At 38.9% G+C, this 24931-nt stretch overlaps 1 protein-coding gene across 1 annotated transcript; it reads left to right on the top strand.

Annotated features, from left to right (window-relative positions):
• Positions 1-1260: 1260 nt before the first annotated feature.
• LOC128867007 (uncharacterized) lies at positions 1261-3761 on the top strand. The gene is made up of 5 exons (XM_054108099.1): positions 1261-1765; positions 1855-2264; positions 2446-2942; positions 3002-3391; positions 3463-3761. Exons 1-5 carry the CDS (start codon positions 1261-1263, stop codon positions 3599-3601), a joined length of 1941 nt encoding a protein of 646 aa, XP_053964074.1. The 3' UTR covers positions 3602-3761.
• Positions 3762-24931: the final 21170 nt, after the last annotated feature.

Below are 24931 nucleotides of genomic sequence, written 5' to 3'. Positions count from 1 at the left end.
ACAATGGGTAAGTGAAAAATCATGCTGGATTTTATGACTCTAGAGCCGAAAAAGACCTGCAGTGACAAAAGTTTCGCCTTCAGTTCTTGGTGTCGCGGCCTTAAATACACGTAGTTGTTACCAGGAGCTAAGGAATAAAATATGAATACACATACATTCACACATACATACACACACACATACTCACAACTTTTGACTCATTGCAAAGTGTTCGGTTTGTGTAATATTTATCGCCAACTAAGAGCCATTTCTCCTTGCAATTTATGCGCGAAATTAACTTTTCGGAACAATTTTATGCTTTTATAGTCAAAAAAAAAAAAAATTATTTACGCTTTTTAATCATAAAACGTGAACGAATACACCGCAAAGACAATTGACTCAGACCAGGAAATTATATTAATTCACTTTTCTTCTTCTCCTCTCATTTCAGGTAAGTGACAGCGGCATAAATAATTGGACAAATTAGCGAGAAGAATTCTTTGCAAATATGAATTCCATTGGGCATGGCGTTTTCTGTTAAGAGTTCTTTGACGCTGTGGCGTTCGGTGAGTATCGCTAGAACGATGCATTTTTTCGCCAAACAGCCAATCAGCCAAGTTGACGAATATGAAGCCCGAAGTTCATTTGCATTTGGCAAAGTGTGCGCCACTGATAAACCAAAAAAAATAACAAAGTATGGGCGCTCCTCTACGCATCTGGTATGAAACAAAAAGAAAAAAATAATAATATTTTGCTTATTTTATTTTAATGCAAATACTTTTAAATTTTAAATGCGTCAAAATAAATTCCCGGAAAACGCTTTGGCGTATGGAAAATATTTCGCAGTTTATGATTTCAACGGCAGCTCATCGTCTTGCCATCCGTATCTTTGAGATTTTGCATCTCCGCAGAAGTGGTTTTTTGTTTTCTTTCTTGTAATTTTTTCTGCGTTTTAATGCAATGTGCCTTATGACCAGTGCTGCCAGTTTAGCAATTTAGTTGCTAGATCTGGCAACTTTTAAAAAAATTTGCAACTTTTCTTTATAAAATGCTATTAGCCACAAATCTAGCTACTTTTTATTTTTTCTTAGCAATTTTAGCAATTTTTCTTCAGAGTTTTTTCATTTTTTATACCTTTTTGTCATCGATTGCACAAATTACGATGAAAGCGGTTCGCAAAGATATCGGAACATGTATTTATTTCAGTGGTTCGTTTATATGAACAACTTTATTGTGTATGGTAACTCTTTGAATTTGTTTGGTGATAGCAAAGCGATCAAAATGCCAAAAGTCTACAAGCAAAATTTTCGTGATGCCTGGCTTCAAGACGAGGAGTTTAAGCAATGGATTCGCAAGGATTGCACTGATCCAACGCGAGCATATTGTGCCTACTGCAAATCCTCAATAGGCGCAAAGCTTTTTGACATTCGCCACCACGCTGCCTCAAAAAAACATGTAGCTGTGATGGGCGCATGTACCCAGAAAAATAAGTTGCATTTCGTTCCAAAGTCGACCAAAACGCAGGAGCAGGAAGCAGCACTATGTCTGCATATTGCCAAACACTCAGCGATTGCGACAAGTGATCATTTGTCGAAGTTGTGTGTTGAGCAGTTTTCAGCTTGCAAAGCTGCTGCAAATATAAAACTAGGCAGAACGAAGTGCACCTACATCATTAAAAATGTACTGGCAATGCATTTTATTAGCGATTTAAGAAGCGACATCGGAGACTCAGGCTTTAGTCTTCTATTGGACGAGTCTACTGACATCAGCGTCGAAAAAATTCTTGGTAAGCTTTTTGTCTAAGTAAATATTAGCTTGTATATACATGTATTTATGTTAATTAATATGTAATTGTAAATATTGTTAAATCTTAAGGAGTTGCTATTTGTTACTTCAGTAAGAGTAAATGGGATGTAGTATCAACGTTTCTAGGACTCGAGCAAATCGATGCTGGAGACGCCATTTCCATAGCAGATGCTGTAAAAAGCTTGCTTTTATCAAATAATTTAAAAATATCCAATTTAATTGGCATAGGCACTGACAACGCTAATGTAATGACTGGCTCCAAAAAGAGTGTATACACAGAGTTGAGGAAATCAGTTCCCTCTCTGAAACTTTTAAAATGTGTATGTCATTCAGTTCAACTAGCTGTTACAAAGTCGTGCACAAAAGTTTTACCGGACAACCTGGAATTTCTTGTGCATGAGACTTACTCCTGGTTTTCGAAAAGTTGTAGTCGCCAATTAAATTATAAAAAGGTGTATCAATGCATAAATGATAACAAGGTACACATACAAATATATGTATTAACCAAAAATAATCCGAATTGTGATTGTCTATAACTAATGTATTAAAAATGGATAGATACAGTAAAACTTTGTTGTTTTGTGTGTGTAATTGTTAAATGTCTGTTTTCTTTGATTTTCCTATTTTAAACTAATCGCTTTTTTTTATTTAATACAATAGAATCCCTTAAAAATACCGAGAGTATGTGACACAAGATGGTTGTCGATAGAGAGTGCGGTTTCTCGTATCGTGGATCAGTGGACGGAGCTGAAGCTGCATTTCGAGTTAGCAGCTACTACTGAAAAGTGTCACAAAGCTCACATTCTAAACGGATTGTATAAAGACGATACAAATTATCTGTATTTGGTGTTTTTAAAGCCAATTCTAAAAGAGATGCAAAGTCTTAATAAAAACTTCCAAGCACGGAATGGAAACCCAACCCAATTACTTTCCGATGTAATTGTGGCCATAAATTCGCTTAAATCTAAAATAATACCACCAAATCATGAAATTAACATTTTAGAAGATGATTTGGAAAATGCAGCAGTGCCTAATATGTATTTGGGCTATGCTTTTGAGCAAAAAATTAAAGAGGCTCAATTTCTATCACAGGAGCTGGAAATTAGAAAAATTTGCATGGAATTTGTTAAAGAATTAATAATCCAACTACGTGAAAGGTAATATGGGAATTTTGGTTTAAGTTCATATCTTACAATAATTTTTTTGCAATTTCTAGGTTGCCAGATAATATAGAAATAATGCAACTGGTAAATTTATTTTCTGTACAAAACATGCTAAAAGTTTCAAAAAGTAAAGAAATTTTCAAAGTATTAGAATATTTTGAATGTAAAAACATTGAAAATATTCAATTGCAAATTGAAAAAATTAATTTTATAAAATGGGAGTTTGTAGAGGACACCAGCAAATTTTGGACGGAAGTTATTAAGTACAAAGACGCTGGAAATAATAATCCGTTTAGCGACTTAGCGGAATTCGCCTTAAAAATTCTTTCTCTGCCGTGGTCGAATGCAGAAGTTGAGCGGATATTCTCACAAATGAACATCGTTAAGAGCAAATTACGCAACGCCATGAGCCTTAAAACATTAAATGCAATAATGTATATAAGGTAAGACTTAATTTTGAATAATTTTCACCAAAATACAAATGGAACATATTTAACTTCGAATATTATTACAGATATGGACTAGAAAGACATGGCAAATGTTGCCATAATTATGTCCTGCCAAATGAATATTTGAGTCAAATAACAAGCAGTGAAAAATATTCTGATGTATGTGAAGCTGACGAGCTAGACAATATTTTAAGTATCCTTTAGTTTAAGACTGATTTAGTTTATAAATTGATTAAGTAATGAATTTTAAATGTAAATTGTTTGGTTTTTTTTTATTTTTAAGTGTTTTCAGTAATAATTTCTACGTTTCATTAAATAAATATGTATATTTGTTGAAAATTAAGATTTTAATGGCTTAGCAATTTTTCTAGCAATTTTCAGAAAATTTTTAGCAACTTTTAGCAATTTTTCTTCAAAAATCTAGCAATTTTAGCTTGGAAGATTCTGGCAGCACTGCTTATGACACTCTGTTTTTATTATCGAGCATTGGCCTGGGTTTGAAGGCAAATGAAGCGACGTATGCAAATTCGCACACAACGCAAAGTTCGTAGGCGGGGAATTTATGCGTATGCAAATTTGTTTGTGTGTTCCCACATAATTTGCATAAAGTTGAGTTTGGAAAACATCGAGAAAATCCTTTACGCGTGCATGTTTTTTTTTGATTTTCCATAAGATTCTAAATTTTTTATGTTCTTATGTTTGTTGGAGATTTAGTAAAAAAAACGTTCGCGTAGATAAGCAGTACTTGATCGTATGTTTTCGAAAGTTACGCCTGCAAGAAATTATGCTTTTGGTAGAATAAGTTAAAGAGCGGAAGAGCGGCAGTACTTGTTGCTAACTTTGTTAAATGTACTTTAATGCCTATTGAGGTGTCTAGGATAGATTTCAGAAGTCGAATCTCATTCAAGATCCAACTTATTAGCTGAGCGATTTCATGCCAAAGGATCCAAGTATTTTCTATTCTGTATTGGCGGAAATTTTCGACAAATTTCTTTATTTGTAGTTGTGGGGTTGAAAGAAGAAAGTAAACTACAAAAATTTTGAATTTTTTTTTAAGCAAGAATTTTGAGATTTATTCAACGTTAAAAATTTTTGTAGATATAGAGTTTTTTAAATTGAAATATCTTTGGTTCTTTTTAAGATTTTCAGAATATTTTGTTGTTTTAATTTTTTAAGAAAATATAAACTTTTATAAATATTGTTTTATAATGTTTTAGGAAAATGTGCTTTTAGAATTTTTTTTTACTTTTTTAGGAAAATGTGCTTCTAAAAATATTTTTTATATTATATATATTTTTTTTTATTTTTGTGTGAAAAATATTTGCGAATTCGTTTTTATAGCATTTGGTTATTAATAATTTTTTTTTTGTTGTGTTTTTTGTAATTTTTGTATGAGTAATTTTTGGGCCTGTTGTTTGGGTAGGTTTGGGTTATAGTTAAATTTAAATTTTTTTTTTTTAATTTTTTCGGTTCGGTGTCGTTGAGATTTTTTTGTACATATAGAGTCTTTTAAATTGAAATATTTTCGGTTGTTTTTAACATTTTCAGAATTTTTTGCTTTAATTTTTTGGGAAAATATAAACTTTTAAAAATATTGTTTTTTTTATTTCTAGGAAAATGTTGTTTTAAAAATATTTTTATATATATTTTTTTATTTTTGTGTGAAAAATATTTGGGAATTTTTTTTATAGTTTATGGTTATTAATAAAATGATTACCTTAAAAAAAATGTTGTTTTTTTTTTTAATTTTTGTGCGAGTAATTTTTGGGTTTTTGTTTTTTGTGTAGGTTTGGGTTCTTGTTAAATTAAAATTTTTTTTTTTAATTGTGTCGGTTCGATGTCGTTGAGATTTTTTTAACATGAAATATTTTTGGTTGTTTCTAAAATTTTTAGAATTTTTTGCTTTAAGTTTTTAGGAAAATATATACTTTAAAAAAAAATTGTTTTGTTTTTATTTCTTAGAAAATGTTGTTTTAAAAATATTTTTTCTTTTAGTTTTTTTTTTAAATTTTGTGTGAAAAATATTCGGAAACTTTTTTATAGCTTTTGGTTATTAATAAAATTATAAATAAAAAATGTTTTATGTTGTTTTGTAGGTTTGGGTTATTATTAAACTTTAATTTTTTCCTTTCGGTGTCGTTGCAATTTTTTTGTACTTATAGTATTTTTTCAATGAAAATATTTTCGGTCGTTTTTAACATTTTCAGAATTTTGTGCTTTAAGTTTTTAGGAAAATATAAACTTTTTTAAATATATTTTTTTTTATGTTTTAGGAAATGTGTTTTTAAAATTATTTTTAATATATTCTTTTTTTAATTTTTGTGTAAAAAATATTTGGGAATTTTTTTTTATAGTTTTTGGTTATTAATAAAATTATTAAATTAAAAAAAAAATGGTTTTGCTTTAATTTTTGTGTGAGAAATTTCTCGGAATTTGTTTTTTAGGTTTGGGTTATTATTAAAATTAATTTTTTTTTTAATTTTTGCGGTTCGGTGTCGAGCTAATTCTCAAAAAAACCAACGACAATGTCCACAATAGTTGGATCAGATTAGATTTGTGGGGGTTGGACAAGTCCAAGCACTCAGTCAGGAGACCATTGTACTACACCCGGATAGATTTCAGTAGAAAGAATAGAGATAGGAAAGATAAAAAGTGGTTGGTAAGACGGATAAATTAGTTTGAGGTCACTCTTCCACAAATCTCTTAGATTCATTGATGAATCTTAAGAGATCATTGATGAATCTTAAGAGATCTAGAAGAGGAAGAGTATGAACTTTGTCCATACTCAGTATATTCCAACCCCATATCCTTAGTCTGATTCTGGAAACCGCCGGACAGCTGCAGAGAAAATGCTCTGCAATGTCGACATTCTCAAGATAGGATGGGCATATCGGGCTGTCGACGTCACCCATGGCAGCCATATGCTGACCACAGACGTTGTGCCCTGTGATTACACCCATCAGTACTCTCAGGTCTTTTATGCTTAGTTTTAAGAGAAAGGTCGCTATTTTCCTGTTTGGTTCTTTCACGAAGCACTTGGCTACTCTGCACGAGTTCAACCCCGACCAACATCCTCTATGGGTAGACCTCATGAAGCCGTCAATCCATAGTTGAATCGATGCAGAATTGACACCGGGAAAGGGTTCAGGGCCTAGTGGCATACTTGCAGAGCCTTCATTAGCCAGTTATCAGCTAACTCGTTCCCTGTAATATCACAATGTCCATGCACCCAAATAAGACTAATTTTGTTGTGTTTTGCACCTCTGTTCAATTTTGTCTTTCATTCACCGACTAACTTCGAAGAGCAACGTGGATTAGCAAGGGCTTTCAGTGCAGCTCGAGTGTCACTATAAATTCCAATACTGTTACCCCGCCACTTTTTCTCAATTAGCTAGTACGCCACATTCAAGACGGCATAGACTTACCTAAGGAATACCGTAGACATCTGTCCTGTGGCATAGAAGTGCTTAGTGTCTTCGTCTAAGTACAACAGATCCGCTTCCATCACTGGGTTTCGGTCCGTCGGTGTAGAAAGTGTGCTGATATCCCGTTAATAGGTTCTCTGGACTTAACAATTGAACTCTATCTGGGATCTAAACATCATACTTCCTACCGAAGCTAACGACAAGCACCCGATTGATTGTCCATCGGTATCGAGAACAGCGTGCACCACTGGTGGTATATCTGACAGTGGCCAGCCCTTACTTCATTTCCCCAGACTCCGTTTAACTTGAGCCTGTACGCCGCCTTCATTGCTTCCTTTCGAATTTGAAGATCTAGAGGTTGCAAGTTCAGAATAACATTAAGGGCATCACCAGATGTCGTACTTATAGCACCTGTGATACCCAAGCACACACGTCTCTGTAGCCTGTTTAGGGGTTTTACTCTGGAATTAACCGTTGTGGCTTTCCACCACATACACATGCAGAGGCGTAGGTAATAATGGGTCTAATCAGGGTGATGTACAGCCAGTGTACTATCGCCGGTCTTAGACTTAGTTGAATCACTTGACATCGAATCGCTCGGCTTCCTCGTAGTCTGCCTGACCTATGCACTTCCACAATGGATATCGATATGTCAATTTTATACAAAGTTTAAAACCTTTTTCTTGTTGATTGAAGTGGTGATTCACCCAGAATCTAGCAACACGCGATATTCCCAAGCGGTCCCCCATCCAAGTACTAACAGCGCCCGACGCTGCTTAATGTTCGGATGAGAACCGATGTTTTCAGCGTCGTTGACTGAGTTTTGTTGTAATATGAACTATATTTTTTATTAAAAAATTAGAAAAGTAAAATAAAAAAATAGTCAAAACTTTGGAATATGGAATATGGAAAAAAATGGCACAACTCAAAACTTTTCAAAATCAAGTTTTTCATATTTGCTAAGCTTAACGCGCACCTCTACTGGTAAGCAAAGGATCAACTCCATGGTAAAAAGATTTCTAAATATGTTCTACATAGCAGACCGTTATTCGGCTGTGAGCGAATTTGAAGATGTGCTGAAGAATTTGAGGGATGTGTTTCACAGCATTTAGCTTGTGGTAGTGATAAAAATCAACAACATCAGGCCAGATATCCACTCCACATTTTTTTTCACCATACCTAACGAGCTAACCTGGTAATCTAACATCCTTCGATTAACTCGTTTTTTGTTGTAAATTTCTGCCAAAATAGTTATCTGTCTCTCCATGCTATGCCACGTTAACTATGTTGAATTTGTTTTTTCGCTCTCTAGGAACAAAGTATTGTTGAGTTGAGTCTCGTCTAAAGTCATAGGATGAAAACCACAGCAACTGCATGATTATGCAGCTACTAAGCATATAATGAAAACTATATTTTAAGCACAAAAATTGAAGCAGAAAATTAAAAGCAAACAAAATTTTAGAAGTAACGTGAAGTGGCGCGTAAGGACCGTAAAAATATCATATGACTAAAATAATGAAAGTGAAGTGGAAATGTGACTAAAAAAATGTGAACAGCAATAAGTTATGGAGCGAGTAAAAATTGCCATGGCATTCGGGCACAAAAACAAAAGGGTGAAATTAAAGAGTGGGGAAATGCGGAAAAGCGATCAGAAAAGCTGAAAAGTTTTACTCGACATGTATATGAGCGCTATGACAACAAGACGAACCCGAAAACAACACTTACACTCGCAACAACAATAACAGCCATCGTACAGCTACAACAGAAATAAGCGGTGATTATCATTAATGTAACAACTACATACACACATACATGCATACATGCATACATAGGTACAGCTATAATGATAATGGTTCTACAGTTTTGGGTGTAGAAAAGCTGTAGAGTGGGGCGCTACTCTGTGAAGAGTTAGCGGCGGAGGAGAAGATGCATACATAGATAGACTACGCCCTTGTTAGCTTATGCGGCTGCCTCTCTCTTTACGCTATTCCAACTCTACTTAATGTAACTGTATTTATCGTTTTTGTTTTACATTTGCGCTTCTAGCGCATGTTTTCGCGCTTAATGGTAGTTTTGGTGGCATGGTTATGGTTATTAGTCTCTCAACCATCGCATCCACCCACACTCGGCACTCTTGCGTTGTTAACAATGCTGAAAATTCGCTAATGAACATTTCTTCTATCGGTGCTCGCCTTTTTTCCGCTTGATATTCGCTCCAGCGGACGATGCGGTGGTGGCTCTTTCTATTAGCATCGTTAACAGAACTTTCATTTTTATTCCGCGCCACAATTTTTTCGGCTAATTATTTGTTAAATGGGAAAGCAAAACTCAAATAGGGCGTCATTTTGCTGCTGAAAATAAAAATTTATCCGGCGCCGAACTACTGGTTGGTATGTACTCGCGACAAGTGGTGAGCATTTGGCGTGAAGGAGCTACTTGTGGTGTGTCACGATTTCATTTTGCTAATTGATTTTCATTTCTAACAGGACAATTTGGATTGTATGTGAGTGGATTTGAGTCAGTTTTTTTTTGTTTTGTTTGTTGAAAGCCGAAAAGTGTGGGACTTGCCTTTTGACTCCTTACTCCAGCTCCGTTTCCCTCCCACCGCGAGACAACCGTTGGGCATGACTTCGCGGGAGGGGGAGCAGCCTATTGCCAATTCTTGAAAATTTGCGCTGTTGCTCAACAAGTATCACTTGACGGGAAGGGGAGCGGCCTATTGCCTCTTCATGAAGATTTGCGCTGTTTTTCAGCGCGACGCAGTTTGGAGATTACTATTTTTGCCATATTACATACAGCGGACCAATGTTCTCCTGACTCTAACATAATATCCACTAGAATATCAGCCGAAAGTGGCTTCCCCACCCTAGTGCTTAATTCCTCCCGTTTCGAACACAAATCGCGGGCAGACAAACAAAACATGTTCTGCGTCTTCTACAGTTTGTGCACAATGAGAACAGTACGGGTCGTCTCCGTGCTTAAACCTATATGGATAGGTTTTAAAACACCCATGTCCCGTCAGTATTTGGGTCAGATATTAGTGTAACTGTCCATGTTTACGGTTAACCCATTTGGCTATTAAGAGAATCAGACGGTACATCCAGCGTCCGTTCAAGGACGAACTCCAATTTCCGTGTCATAAACGCAAGCTACGCTCTCTTGCTTCCTTGCGTATTGTCTGCCGTTCTGAAGTAGCTTTGTTTTGGTAAACTTCAGCTTACTCTTTTCCCATTAAATTTATTTGGAGTAGTCCTGAAATAACCACAATGGCGTCTTCAGATACCGTTCGAAACGCGGAGCACACTCTGAGATCACGGTATTTAATAGTCTCCTGCGGTTTTGCCTAGGATCTCTAGTGTTCATCATTATACGCGTCAATGCTGTCACCACCTCTGCCGCTTTGCTGCTCGCGTATGATCTCTGAAGTTCAACCTATGATCGATTATTACGCCCAGGTATTTAACGAACGGTTTCGATTGTATGGAATTTTCGCCCACCATTACATATGCTGACTCCACCTTCTTCCTGCTGCTAATGAGCACTGCTTCCGTCTTATGATCCGCAAGAGTTAGACCGTTCTTGCGCAGCCATTCTTTTACCATGTCGACAGCCTGGTTGCAGGTTCCTTCAGCTTGGTGGAGTACTTTAGCTATGACCATAACAGCGATATCGTCAGCAAACCCTACAATTTTTGACCCTGGGTGTAAACTGAGACGTAAGACTCCGTCATACATAATATTTCACAGCAAAGGGCCAAGGACTGAGCCTTGTGGAACTCCGCCAGTTATTTTATATTCCCTAAAACCCGCATCGGTATTATAGCGAAGGGTTCTGTCAGTGAAATAACTGACAATAATCTTGCGTATATACGTTGGAACCTATAAGCAATCAAGCGCCATCAGGATCTGGTTCCAGTTCGCGGTATTGAAGGCATTCTTTACGTCTAGCGTTGCCATTAGGCAGTACTCCTTGCTACCTTATAACCACCGGGTTCCTTCGATTGCCTTCTGCGCAATGGTTTTACCCGCAGCTACAGCATCTGTGGTTGAGCGAGCCTTGCGGAATCCGAACGGCGAGGATGATAGATCGCCTGTGTCATCAGTGGTAGCTTCAAGACGATTAGCGATCAACCGTTCCAGAATTTTGCCTACGGTGTCGAGCATGCAAAGAGGGCGGTAGCTTGTAGGATCTCTTGCAGGCTTAGATCCTTTTGGAATCAGCACCAGTTTCTGTAACGTCCAATGAGTTGGAAAGCTGCCTTCTTTTAGGCATGTGTTGTAGAGATCTACAAGAGATCGATATGACTTCGAATTACCACTTTTAGTGCCTCGTTGGGGACTCCGTCTGGGTCAGGAGCTTTATTGTTTATGATCCGTTTAGTGATCGACGAGTTTCAGGAGCTCGTCTTGATCTGTCAACTGCATATTTTGATTCCCCTCGCAACACCTTTCCAAATCGTAAGCTCTGAGAGCATCTTGTAGGGGGAACAATGTTGCAACCACATTACGCAGTGTGGCCGGGCACGTTGTTGGGAGTGGCTTGAAAACTTTGAGTTTTTTCATGACTAGCCTATACCCGAGTCCCCAAGGGTTACTATCTATCGACTTCGTCACATAGTCGAAGGAAACATTGTCGTTTACTCCCTTTAATTGCCTTTTTCAGGGCCTTCCTTTTTTGCTTATACTGAAGCTGTTTCTCTTGGAAACTGTGCGTACCCCTAGAACGTTGATAAACTCGCCTTGCTCTGTTGAAGTTTGCGTGTGTTTGTGTGTGCATTCCATTCGCTTATAACTTCAAGTGAGATAAAAAGTATTTTCAACTAGAGGGAGAGGTCGCATCAAGCAATGGGAAACCGCCGTGGCATTTTTGCGGCATAAAACTACGAGCACCGCCATTCGCAGAAAAACATCATGCATCTATTGTTTATAAGTAATTTTTTTTTCTAAATATTTATCTCGAATTCTCGTTAACATATTGCCAATTCTATCTAGCACACATATCCAACCAACCCGTCTAGGCCACTTGTTTATATTTTTTTAACTCCGGGCGTGCAACATTTTGCTGTTGTTGCTGCGTGAGTGGCATATTTGTGTTTTCATCGATGTTTATCATGTCTAATGGGCATGTTTCATTTCATTTTCAGCATCGTGTGTGCGCCAAAATTTATCCTCTCTGCCACATTTGAGCTTTTTCAAATCTACTTGCAGTACCTCCTCCCTCCAACTGTGTCTAATTTCAATATTTTCGTTTGCTGTGGTCTTACAGCGTGGCTTTCGTGTTGGTAATTAGTTTAGTTGTTGAATTTTTTGTCTTCTGTCGCCTATCGCCTGTCTTTCTTTCCAACTGTCAATTACATGGCAACACATTTTTAGTGAATTTAAGAGTGCGCAGGCAACTCATATGCATAAATTTCTTTGGTAGTAGATTGTTTCGGTTTTCTTGGTGTGTTTCTTCTAGTTGCCACTACATGAAAGCTGCTGATAAAAACAAGGGCAATTTCCCGCTCGACTATAAATTTAATAGCCTACATTTGTTTCTTTGAATGCCTTTAATTACCAGCTGCTCCACGCAGAGGCCACTATTGTCGACCTCAAACTCAATACGCTTAGATTTATGGGCATGCAAGTATTTATAAATACATATGTAAAAACATTCGTATATAAGTATGCATAGTGAGCTTTCCGCCTGACAACTAGCAGTCGAAGTGTTAGTTCGTCGTTTGCCGTTCAAATTGAAATCAATTCACTTTTTATTTGTTTTTTTTTTTTTTATTACACATTTGCGATAGCATCTGGTAAGCCGCTGCTTTCTCTAATCTATGTTTGTTCATACTTTAAACGACCAAAAGCTTCTTGAATTATGTACATCCGTACGAGGTGTGCAAATACCGGAATTAGTTTGTATGAATTTCGGGATCCCGAAACTTTTGTAATTTTTTTTTGCGTTTTTTTTTGGTGGCTGAGGTAGGGTTCAAAATGCCTTCTTGAATTATGTACATCCGTACGAGGTGTGCAAATACCGGAATTAGTTTGTATGAATTTCGGGATCCCGAAACGTTTAATTTTTTTTGTTTTGTTTTTTTGTTGGGTGAGGTAGGGTTCCAAATGCCTTCTTGAATTATGTACATCAGTAGGAAGTATGCAAATCCCGGAATTAGTTTGTATTAATTTCGGGATCGTGAAACTTTTTTAATTATTGTTTTTTATTTTTATTTATTTTTTTTTTGGTGCGTGAGGTTGGGTTCAAAATGCCTTCGCACTTACAACGACCCTCGTCTACTGCGTCGTGTGGTATGACCACTAAAACGATCCCCCCTCTCCTTCTGGGGAGACACCTTTCCTGGAACTGCTTTCTATATTACTTCGGGAGGGCCCAGAACGGCATGCATAAAGGACCAATTCTATTCACCCACGTCTGGGTCCACCATATTTGTAGCCAGCTTTCATGCCATAGGCTCGTCTTCTTGTGCCTCTATCTGTGGGGCTTCGCTTTGTTGTACTGTGTTGATGTCAATCTTTTTTCCTTAGTACGTTCTCGATGTATTTCTTTACCGCGTTCCAGCTGTCCTCTCATTCGAGCATTTTCTGATTATGTTGCTCGGTGCGTTGTCACCAAAATGCTCTGATTCTTTCCGCGAGCCATCTATTTCAACTAAAAAACGTGACGTTCAGCGTCATCGCGCAGGGCTTCGCAGTATATGCACTTGGAATCGGTTACCTTGCCCATGCGGTATAGGTATCTCTGGAAGTATCCGTGACCCGAGAGGAACTGAGTTAAGAAGTATAGTAATTCACTTCTCCGAAGTTCGACATGCTGAGGCAACTCTGAGTGTCGCTGTTCGTTGCACAGCCTCCAGTGTTTTGCGCTTAGATTTGCAGTTTAGCACATTTCCCCACAATTCGCTGCCGTACAGTGGGAATTGAACTTGTGGCCGCCATAATTAGTGTGTTGTTTTTGGCCAAAAAGTCAACGATGGCGCACAAGCAACGATGTGTGAGCAGGGGCGTTCTCGTGATGCAAGAGCCAATTTTTGTTCTTCCACAAATCCGGGCGTTTCTGGCGGATTGCTTCGCGCAAAATTGCGCATAACTTGCAGGTAATATTCCTTATTAACCGTTTTACCCTGTGGCAAGAACTCATGATGCACAACGCCCTTGCAAACGAAGAAAACGATAAGCAAAACTTTTACATTCGACCGAGCTTGGCGCGCTATTTTCGGTCTTGGTTCGTGCGTCAGCCTCCATTGAGATAATTGAGCTTTGGTTTCAACGTCGTAACCATAAACTCACGATTCGTCACCAGTTATGAGCCTCTGGAGCAAATTTGCGTCGTCGTGGACAGAGTCCAACAGCTCGTTAGCAATGTTCATGCGATGCTGCTTTCGGTCGAAATTGAGCAGTTTTGGTACGAATTTTGCGCCGACCCGTCTCATGCCCAAATCATTGAAAAAAATCGAATGGCACGAGCCAACCGATATGTCTAGGTCCTCAGCAACTTCTCTAACGTTGATTCGACGATAGGCCAATAAAATTTTCATCACTTCAACAATTTTTTCGTCTGTTGTTGAAGTGCTCGGGCGTCCGGCACGCTCTTCGTCGTTCACATCTTCTCGGCCTTCTGAGAACATTTTGTACCACCGGTCTACGTTGCTTTGGTCCAAAGTAGCTTCTCCGTATGACACAGTCAACATTCGGAATGCATCCGCGCACTTAATTTCGTTTTTCACATAAAATTTGATAAAGGTTCTTTGATCCATCTTTTTGAATATGTAAAAATCGAAGACGAGCCGAGACACGTGCAAGCAAAGCAGCTGTCAACAATTAACTGCACATTCAAAATGGCCGAAATCGTCGGCATGAGTGAGAGACATGAGTACCAACATATCGCCACAAAAAAAATCGAAATTCGAATATATTGGGTAGTCGAAAAAGTCTTTTCGTATTTCTAATCAAACTTCAACTCATTTTTTTTTATATTTCTAATGAACTTTATTAAACCAAATGTGTACCATTTTGGTAGACACCTTTTGCCATTTTTTAGTTAAATGAAGCTTAAAATGTCACCTTTCTAACACCATATGATATGACAAAATGTGATTGGTAGCACTGGAGATAGATGACTCCAACGACATCTATTGACAAAATACGAAAAGACTTTTTCGACTATCCAATACGTAACCTGCGAAAATTAAAAATTCGCGATACTTTTTGAACACACCTCGTACAGTTATTTTTCCAATAAACGATTATCACGGATTTTACTGCCAATTTAATGAAAAAACAAAACCGCTAATGAACAAATGTTTCAAAATGTGCGGCAGCCTACCTCTGTTTTACCTCTTCTCTTTGTGTAAGTTTTTTTCTTTTTTTTCGAAATTCTATTTAAATCAATTTCGAGTGGAATTTATTATTATTAACTCATTTATTTTATGGCTGTGCGCTGACTTGTTGCTGTTGTGATTCTGTTAATATGTTCAGACAGCTCGTGCAACCAACTGCGGGTCCGTGCACCTGCCTGTCCGTCCGCACTCTGTTTGGCGCTCCGCCACTTTATTCGCTTCCATTTGTTTGCGACACATTCGGCGACAAGTCTTATGAATGTTAAATGCGAGTATCCACCAGCTCCACACCAACATTTGCATGTTTGTTTGTTTAAATGTCTGTATTAGCGTCTGTTAATTCAATCAAATCAAATGTAAATTGTCAAGTCAGCATTCATTCAAGCGAGTCTAGTTGCAATTTTCTATTCAGACTTGATTAAAAAACACTTTAGGCGCCACCAAATTGTGTAAGGCGCTGTTGTGTGTAAGTCGCTGCGGCTCCATGTTGTAGCCACATTGTATGTATGTGTGTGTGTTGAGCTGCGCGGCGGTTGCAATTTGGCTGTTTTGTTGCAGCGCTGACAGCTGGCGAGGCAGAGGCTATTAAAATGTGCACGCTTGGGCCGTGTGCCAAAGCAACTCTGTGCTCTGTGCGTGGGATGTGCAAAAGTGGAATATTGCGGCATGCCACAAGCTGCAACGAGATTTGACTATTTGACTGCGGTCGCAGCGAATAGTGCAAATAGGCAACATTTAGCCGCGCTGACAATAACAGCTGCGGCCGCGGCCGCGACCGCGACTGCGCATGCAACTTAACTCGATTTGTGTGCGCAAAAGTGAATTGCTGAATTGCATGGCGATCATTTTGGCGGCGGGTAGTTGGGCGAGTGAGAGGAGGAGGCACCAATAATTCGTGTGCCACTTGTGCAACAACAATTGCACTTGCAATTTCGATGTTGCGACACTTAAAAAGCATTCCTACACACACACACACACACATTGAAACTTGCGCGTTAAATAATGCCCATAAAAGTTCGCACGGAGCGCGTCAGTTGGTAAGGTTTTTGAAAGCACTAACTACAACAACAAAAAACAAAACCAACTGGCAACCACAACAAGTTGTACAGGCATGAATTTCGACAAGTGTGTGTGTGTGTGTGTGTGTGCAACTATGTGGCAGCACTAACAGTAGTTCTACTGTTCTCCTCCGCATTTTGACGCTTAAATTTGTGACAGTTGCCCACTGGTAGGCCATTTAAACTTTTAATTAATTGAAATTTGAAAAATTTTTCTATAAAGCTGATTTTCTCATATTTTCCATAAATTTTTTATGCTTTTATTTTCAGCGCATTTACTGTGAGAACTAAAATCATATTTTCGTTTAGTGCGCCAAGTGTGGGAACAGCTTTGTCATTTTCGTCGTTTCCAAAGAGCCATCGAATTATTGAAAAAATATTTGTTCCGCAATGTTGTTGCGGAAAATGGGCGTTGCAAATGCGCAACATATGTGGCATATAACTTCTGTTCAGCTGACAGCTACACAATTTTTATGCTTCAGTTATTCTTGTTCTTTGACATTCCATAACAAAGAGTGTTGAATGATGGGATTCTTACGGTGGATGAACAAATATAATTAATTATCAAAGATGCAGAAAAGGTTTAGCCTTTGTCAGCTATTTTTTTCACACGAAAAAAAAATTCTGGAACATATTTTGTATGGAAGAAAATGCGTTAGCAAACAAAATTGTCAAAAATCAACGGTAGTTTGTAGCCACTTGTAACTCGAAGCTGTTGTTTTTTGTCCTTGTTCACTTCCCTCGGACGCAGGGCCTCGACAATACTCTTTCAACGTAAACGGCTGTTGTTTTTGCACCGTCCCAAGAGATGTCGGCATCTGCTAGTTAGCGCAACATTGACCTTCTGCAAGTTTTTTTTTTGGTCAACCGCGACCTCTGCTCTCTTGCGGGTTCCTCGAGCTTTATCATACTAAAACTTAATGGGCCATAAAACTGCATACCAAAAATTTGTCTACGAATTCTGCTTAAAAAGTTTGAAGTTATGATAAAAATTTGCATAATTTTCACATACAGTTTAAAAAAAAACATTTTATATGGTTGTTGGCGGCCTCGGTAGTCTAGCGTAAGTGCGCTAGCCTGCTATCCCAGAGGTTGTGGGTTCGAATCCCACGTTAAGCACGGTTCCAAACTTGAATACTTTCCTAGTTTCTATAAAATAAAATAAAAAAAGAAAAAAAAATAATGCCTCAACCCCAACAACCTTATCCTTCCAATCCTTACACCCGCACAAAAAAGTCGGCGCATTACTTGCATTGTGGCTGCTAAAACAAGCAAAAAAAAAACACAAAAACAAAGAAAAGCCCACAATTACACATTGCATTAGTAGCGGCAGCAAGAGGAAGCGGGTAATCGCGGTAATAGCGCAGACACACCAAATTTAGCGAAGTCCTCAACCATCTGTGCGATCCTTCTGCCAGAAAAATGTGAAACACAGATGGCGCTCCAAGCAGTAAAGAAGGTGTTGTTCCTAAGCAACGACAGGTGGGCATTCCCACTAGTTAGGACTGGTAGCGACAGTCTAATCACCTACCCTGTCAGAAAGCAGATAGATTAACGAAACCAATGCAAGACTGAGTCTTGTCGAGGCCTTATGCTGCCGAGTGGAGTGAACAAGAAAAAAAAAAGAGGTTGTCTGTAAAGTCGGTTTACTGACGATAGCTTAACGTGATAACGTCATAAGAAAATACTGATTGAATGGTTGCATTTTTCAAAAGAAAATTTTAATTTTATTTGTTTGATAGATATTTTGTATGGATATAGAGAATGAGGTAACACTAACATAACATAACATAACATAACATAACATAACATAACATAACATAACACAACATAACATAACATAACATAACATAACATAACATAACATATCATAACATATCATAACATAACATATCACAACATAACATAACATAACATGCTGTTCAAGCAAGGTAACGACGCATGAGCAAGATAACGACGCATTTTTTGGTGCGTGCAGCCGGCTACATAGAATTATTAGACGTTATCACGTCAAAAAATAATTATAACATTAAAACAACAGGTATTATTAACAAGCTTGGTTTTATTTTAAATTCTTCAAGTAAATCAAATTAATAATAATCAATAAGAAGGCATATGCAAATACAAATACGTGAATTTATATATGTACATATGCGCATATACATACATATATACGCTCACTTAAGTAGGAGAGAGCAAGATGTCGAACGTTGCCGTTCGTTTGCTTTGTCGTTCGTTCCGCGCTTTCGCTTGCAGTTCATTCAAGGTAACGGCAATGAGCAAGGTAACGACAAATGAGCAAGGTTACGAGATATGAGCAAGGTAACACTAATGAGCAAGGTAACGACACATTTTTTCGTGCGTGCAGCCGGCTAAATCGAATTATAAGACGTTATCACGTCAAAATAAAAAATGGTTCTTGTTGTTTAAGGCCCTCGCCTCATTTGAAATGGTGTTTTTTGGATGATTCTTTAAAAGCGGGTAAACCGCCAGCGAAAAAAGATTTTTTATTTTTAATTTCAGTATTTTATTTTTCGGTCCATTGTTAAAAAATAAAATTTTTTTTTTGGTCATACGAGGTTCGTTCAAAAAGTTGTTAGCCATCAAAAAATGGTCAGGGACTCACATGTATCTGAAATCAAAAGGACAAAAAGGTTATTGTTCAGTATGAATGCCGTTATCGTGTGAACTACCTTTGATCCTTTTATTCCAATATGGAACATAGGGCTTTAACAAATTGCGCCAGTAATTCAATTAAATTAGAGCCTCCCGATTTTGCGCCAGTAATTTAATTTTTTTCATGTTTTATTCGTCTCTTCCTTCTCCATCTCTATCATACTTCTCCATGTGACGGTCTTCCTCGGCGGCGGCTGGGCTGCTGGTGCCACTCAACAGCATTTCTGGTGATGTCGTTATTTGTTCTGCGTAAGAAGTGTGAACTACGATCTTAAAACAAAAAAAATTAAGGACGTTCAAAGATAAAACACAGTTTTTGACCCTTTTTTGACTTTACATGTCCGAAAAAAAATACTAAAATTTTTTTACCCAAATGATCGTAATTCACACAATAACGGTATCCATTCTACGTCATTTAAATTTTATTTCATCAAAATCGGTTCAATAGACCCGGCTGTATCTCTGTTCATTGTCCATGTGAAGAACATTTTTTGAAGGCTGACAACTTTTTGAATTAACTTCGTATGGCAAAAAAAAACTTTTTATTTTTTAACAATGAATCAAAAAATGAAATACATACTGAAAATAAAAATAAAAAATCTTTTTTCGTTTCGGTCGGCTTGAAACTATGGGTCCCTCCATTTGTGGAACAACATCAAGACGCACGCCACAATTAAGAGGAGGAGTTCGGCCAAACACCCAGAAAGGGTGTACGCACCAATTATATACCTAATACCATATCATTTGGATGCCACAAGAAACTGAATGATCCTTTTTTTGTATGTAAATACAACAAAAATTACTACGCATGCGTCAAATTGATGAAGAAATGTGGCCTCAACCTGTAAGAATTGTCTGAACTGCAGCGAAATAAATGAAGTAATCTACTCTTTCTAAACTCCCAGTAATATCTTCGCCCAGTTCATCCCCTCTTCCAGAAAACTTTTCAAACAGTTGTTGCTCGGCCGTAAGAATATTTTAGACGCGACGGCAGTTAGTCGCCAGCTGTTGTTTGTTTAGCACTTTAGTAAGTTTTACTTCGTCCCTGTATCCGCACTGAAATATACTGACTTTCTTTCGTCTGTATTAGGCGAATGGTGGTGGTTCTCAAATCTAGTTTCTCTGTTTCTCATTGCTCCAGCAGAGCTGAAACAAATTAATTTTCGTCTGCAGCAAAGACATTTTAGTGTCTTTATCTACCGCGACAGAGTTGTGCAAAATGAGGCTCGCAAGGGGACTCGAAATGAAAATGGATGTGGGAAGATGGTGTTTTGTAATGGAGATGACAGCTACGAATTTTCGCTGGCTGAACCTCGTCTGCGGCGTATGTTGCATGCATGCTGCGGTTAAATAACACAAACGCATGTTGGGGGTTAAGTAATTTTCAATTGAAATTAATGCTATATGATTGTGTGCCGTCCATGTGGTCTGGTTTGGCTTTTTTCCCCCGACTGTAGGTATGTATGCGGTCAGCTCGGACTTAGTGCGGTGATGAGTAAGTTTTGTTGATTTTTGGTTACGCTTTCTACCCCCTCTCCACGTAAACTTGTATGCTGACAACTTTTCCCAATTTAGCAAATGACTCGGCGTTGCTTTCCCCTTCCCATACAGGCCCCTGTTAAGCATGCAACGAAATTGCACGTCATAAACGAACTGAACGAACGAACGATTGAAGGAAGCCTTACAGCTACATTCACGTATGATGAATGTTTAAGTAGAGTATGGCATCCGATGAGTTTGAGTTGAAGGAGGGGCGCGGGCTGTGTATATGTGGCCAGCGTTGTCGCCGATTTCCGCAGAAATTTGCGATTCGGATCTTCCAACTCGTTCAAGCTTTTCCCTCCTCTGGCTTTCCGCATATCAAATCCGTTCAGGCGATTAATTTGTGTGAACGCACATTGCTGTCAGCATAGCGTGCCTTGTTGTTGTTGCAAGTTTTCTGGAACATATTCGTATTGCGGACGAGGAGGAGCCAGCGTGGAGTGGGTGACTTATTTAATTAAGACTTCGAGTACAGCGGCAGTAAAATCAAGAAAAAGAGAAGCGTAAAACGTGGTTAAACAAACTACAGTTTTTCTGTGGGCGACAGGCAGCAGGAAGACGCAGGCAGGCGAACGGTTGTAAAACGTAACGCTGAGGTTGATGTGCATATGAAATGTGAAACTACTGGAAATGAAGAAACGAGGCTAATGGACACCTCCTATTTTGGCCTAGCCTGCCCTCGGCTCTATAAATATGTATGTCAAGTAAACCTTTGTGGTATTGTTGTAGTGCAACAAGCAATTTACAATCGTTTACTTCAACTGCTTTCATGCGCCACTTCTTTCTGCCTTCCACCAAATGAAGGGTATCTGCTTTCTGGTGGTTGCCTGGGGTGGATTCGGTTGCAATAAAGCCGCTCGCATAGGTGGGAAAAATGTAGTGGAAATTAAGTGAACTCTTGTAATAGAAACGCACCCTTTACCCCGCTAACATCGTACATCGCCCATCGCCCATCGACAGCAGCAATTAAAGAGGAATTCTTCTTGAAACCAATAATTACGCAATGGGCTACAAAGTAGTCGGACTCCAATTTCATTATCTCTCTCGCAGAGGGCAATAGGAAAACAAGCAAACACGGCAAACCTTAAAAATTGTCCAACTGCACTTCATTTCCACTTTACACACAAACACATGTGTCTGGCATGCAACTGCAACAACAACAAATAGAACAGCGAATGCAGCAAGTTTAATAGCTAGTTTGAACGCCTTCGAAGACACAATTCAATTTCTGATCGATCAATATTAATTACTTCACACACAAGTGCCCACTGTTGACAGACAAACGGAGACACTCGAGGCGGAAAGCAGAGCGACGGGAGACGGGAGGCACACGTATTTGTATTATCTTGGCATGTAAGTTTGTAAACATGTAAGCATGCACTCGTCGGTTGTGGATGCTCCAGTTCGCCTCGAATGTGACCAAATGTCGTGCAGCATCACAGCCTTCGAATGGCGGAGTGCGAGGCGAGTGCAATGCGGAGTAGTGCATGTCTTTCCGCCGCTGCCGCTGCTGCTGCGGCTGTGTCTGTTGAATGACAAACAACAATAAAGTGTTTAAAGTGCAGAATGGCTTCAATTTGTTTGCTTTCTGTGAACAGACGCATTCAAAAGATTGCTGCCCTTGTGCCCCCAAACTCCTAAAATCCATATTTAAAGTAGTGTTATATTGGTGATCCGTCCTCAGACGTGTGGTATGAGTGTATGTGTGTGTGTGTGTGTGTGTATCTGCGTATGCGAAGCAGCTGCAAACAATGTTGCATGAACTCATCAGTGTCGCAGTGTTGGCGTTGCTTTTTGTTAATCTCGTTGTTATATTTTTGTTGCCACATTTATGGCTGGTGCTGATGATGTTGATGCCGTAAGTGTTGGTAATGGTGATAAATCTTACGAAAGGTGTATTCTACTCGAGTGTATGTGTGAGGTTAGCAATCGTTGTTTAAAAGGCAGACTAAAAGTCTTACTCTTCCTAGTGATTGTCGGCAGAAGTCAAAGATGTTTCAAAGAAATATGGAAACGGAGCAATTCTTTGACGGATATATTTATACAGGGTGTTCAGAAAAGTGATGTTGATGTAGCGGAAGAGAGAAAGGGGATCTAGGCTCGCTCAGGCTATCCCCAAAAGGCATACTAGGGAACCTCAAACGCCTAGTCGCCAAATCCGGACATTTGCAAAACAAGTGTTCTAGAGTCTCTTTCTCCGTAGGATCTCCACAGCTTCTGCAATGGAAGTCCAAGCTTCTCTGCATGAGTTCCGTTTACTCAGTGACCGGTGACACCCGCTATGAGTTTAGAAATTGAGTAGCGTGGCATCCCCAGCACTTTAGGCGTCCTGCTTCTGTCGTACTGAGACCAAAGTGTGTTCAAGATAGTACACGATAAGTTAGAATTCCATCGGTCTTACGCTTTTTTAAGAAAGAAATTGTGCAGTTTCACGTTAACAACGGTCAAGGTGGCACGGCCAGTAGATATAGTGTAGACCGGGTGCTGGTGAATTGGATTAGTTCAATGCTCTGCTGGAGGATCTGCTGGTGTTGTCCGGGGTTAATAGAGGCTGCCCCCAAGGCGGTGTTCTGTCTCCATTGCTCTGGTGCATGGTGATCGATATTCTACTCACCTCCTTAAGTGATGCTGGAATCTACGTACAAGCATATGCGGACGACGTTGCCTGTTTGTTAACGGGCCCTTTGCTTATGAACATCTGTAGAATAGTGCAGAAAATTCTGGATATGATTGACACGTAGTACTGTGCGAATGGGCTATCAGCAAACCCTACCAAAACTGGTAGTGTGCTCTTTACCAGAATGAGGAAGCTTATGGACACGTTCTGCCTAAGCTAAAAGAAGTCACAATCAAGCTATCCAAGGAAATTAAATATCTTGGAGTAATCCTCGATAGTAAGCTCCTATGGAAATCACACGTTGAAACAAAGGCATCCAAAGCACTGACAGCTTTCTGGCATTGCAAAGGCGTCTTTGGGAAAACGTGGGGTCTTTCTCCTAGCAAGGTCCTATGGATCTACACGGCTATGATAAGACCTATTATCCCCTATGCATCAGTGGTATGGATGAGTAGACTCTCTCTCGTGCGAATCAGGATGACCTTATGGCGACTACAACGCACTGTGGCCATCTGTTGCACCGGAGATTTTCCGACTACTTCAGGTCCGGCATTAGATGTTCGATTGGTTTACCACCACTTGATGCTTTCATCCAAGGAGAGGCCTGAAAGGCCATCTGCAGGCTGAAACTCAATGGGAACTGATACGGCCCCTGCCGGCATTGGAGAACAGAGAAGGCATAGACTTCGATCCAAAGATTCTCGCCATGCCCCTTGACTCCATGCCATCCAGAGTTGTACTTGAACAGAGATACAGTGTAGTGCTGCCAGAGCTCTTTCGAAGAGCTACCCACCAGACTAGGCAGCTATAGGCCAAAATTATATTAGCAGAACCTCTAAGTTACACATCCAAAGCACGACCTGTAGCTTGAGTCCCCATTTTTTGCCGAACATAGATTTGCATGAGTATAAAGAGCTATACTGGCCTTTTTAACTCAATTTTCGATGTGCAGCTTTGAATGGAGTTTGAGGTCAAGTATTACACGCCAAGATACATACTTGACTTCCGCGGCCTTCGTGGCCGAATGAGTTGGTGCGTGGCTATCATAGGGGAGTGCGTAGGCTCGAATCTCCGTGCATGAAACAGCAAAACGATAGAGAAAGTCTTTTCTAATGAGCTGTATGAGCTTTACGACGACATAGACATAGCGCAGCGAATAAAGATCCAGCGGCTACGTTGGCTGGGCTGAAAAATGATTTTTGTAGGAAGATTGAAAATTGAAATTTGAATAGATCGAGTCAAGGAGCAGCAAGAGATTTGGTGGCTTCTAAACCACTCAGGCTAAAAAAGTCCATTGTATTTAGAGCTCTGGAAAGAGGGTAAATACTGTAGGAGGGAAAGAGAAAAGTATCAGAGAAAGAGATAGGAAAAATTAGAGACAGAGATGAAGGTAGTTAGTCCTGTGAGAATTTTCCAGATTCTTTGGCAAAACTGTAAATAGCATCCAGATTTAGAGAACGAAGTGGTATCGTTATTCCAGACAGTATATAAATAAAAGGCGATCACATATTTTTCAATTAATTTCTTTTTATTCGGAAGACTAAACCTTGCTATAAGACATGGAGCAGAATTTCCAGCAGCCCATTTTGTCAAACCACTTTCCCACAACATTTTCACAAGCTTTGGCTCTTTCATACACATCTCACCAATGACAACTTCGAGCTGATGTTTCAACTCTTAAATCGTCACTCCATAGTTGGCGCAACATTTATCCTTAATGGCGCCTTACAAAATAATGCATAGTGGCGTCGAATCTCAGCTTCTATGTAGCCAATTTACATCACCATTTCGGCTGATTACTACATTTCACAGGTTTTTTCAGATACTCCTAATATTTACCAACTTTGTGCAATGGGAAAGCGATCCATTATTTATATA

Source organism: Anastrepha ludens, chromosome 6 (assembly GCF_028408465.1).
Source record: "Anastrepha ludens isolate Willacy chromosome 6, idAnaLude1.1, whole genome shotgun sequence".
NCBI classification, from domain to species: domain Eukaryota; kingdom Metazoa; phylum Arthropoda; class Insecta; order Diptera; family Tephritidae; genus Anastrepha; species Anastrepha ludens.
Note: the sequence above shows the minus strand (reverse complement) of the source record. Positions and strands in the feature narration are given on the sequence as shown.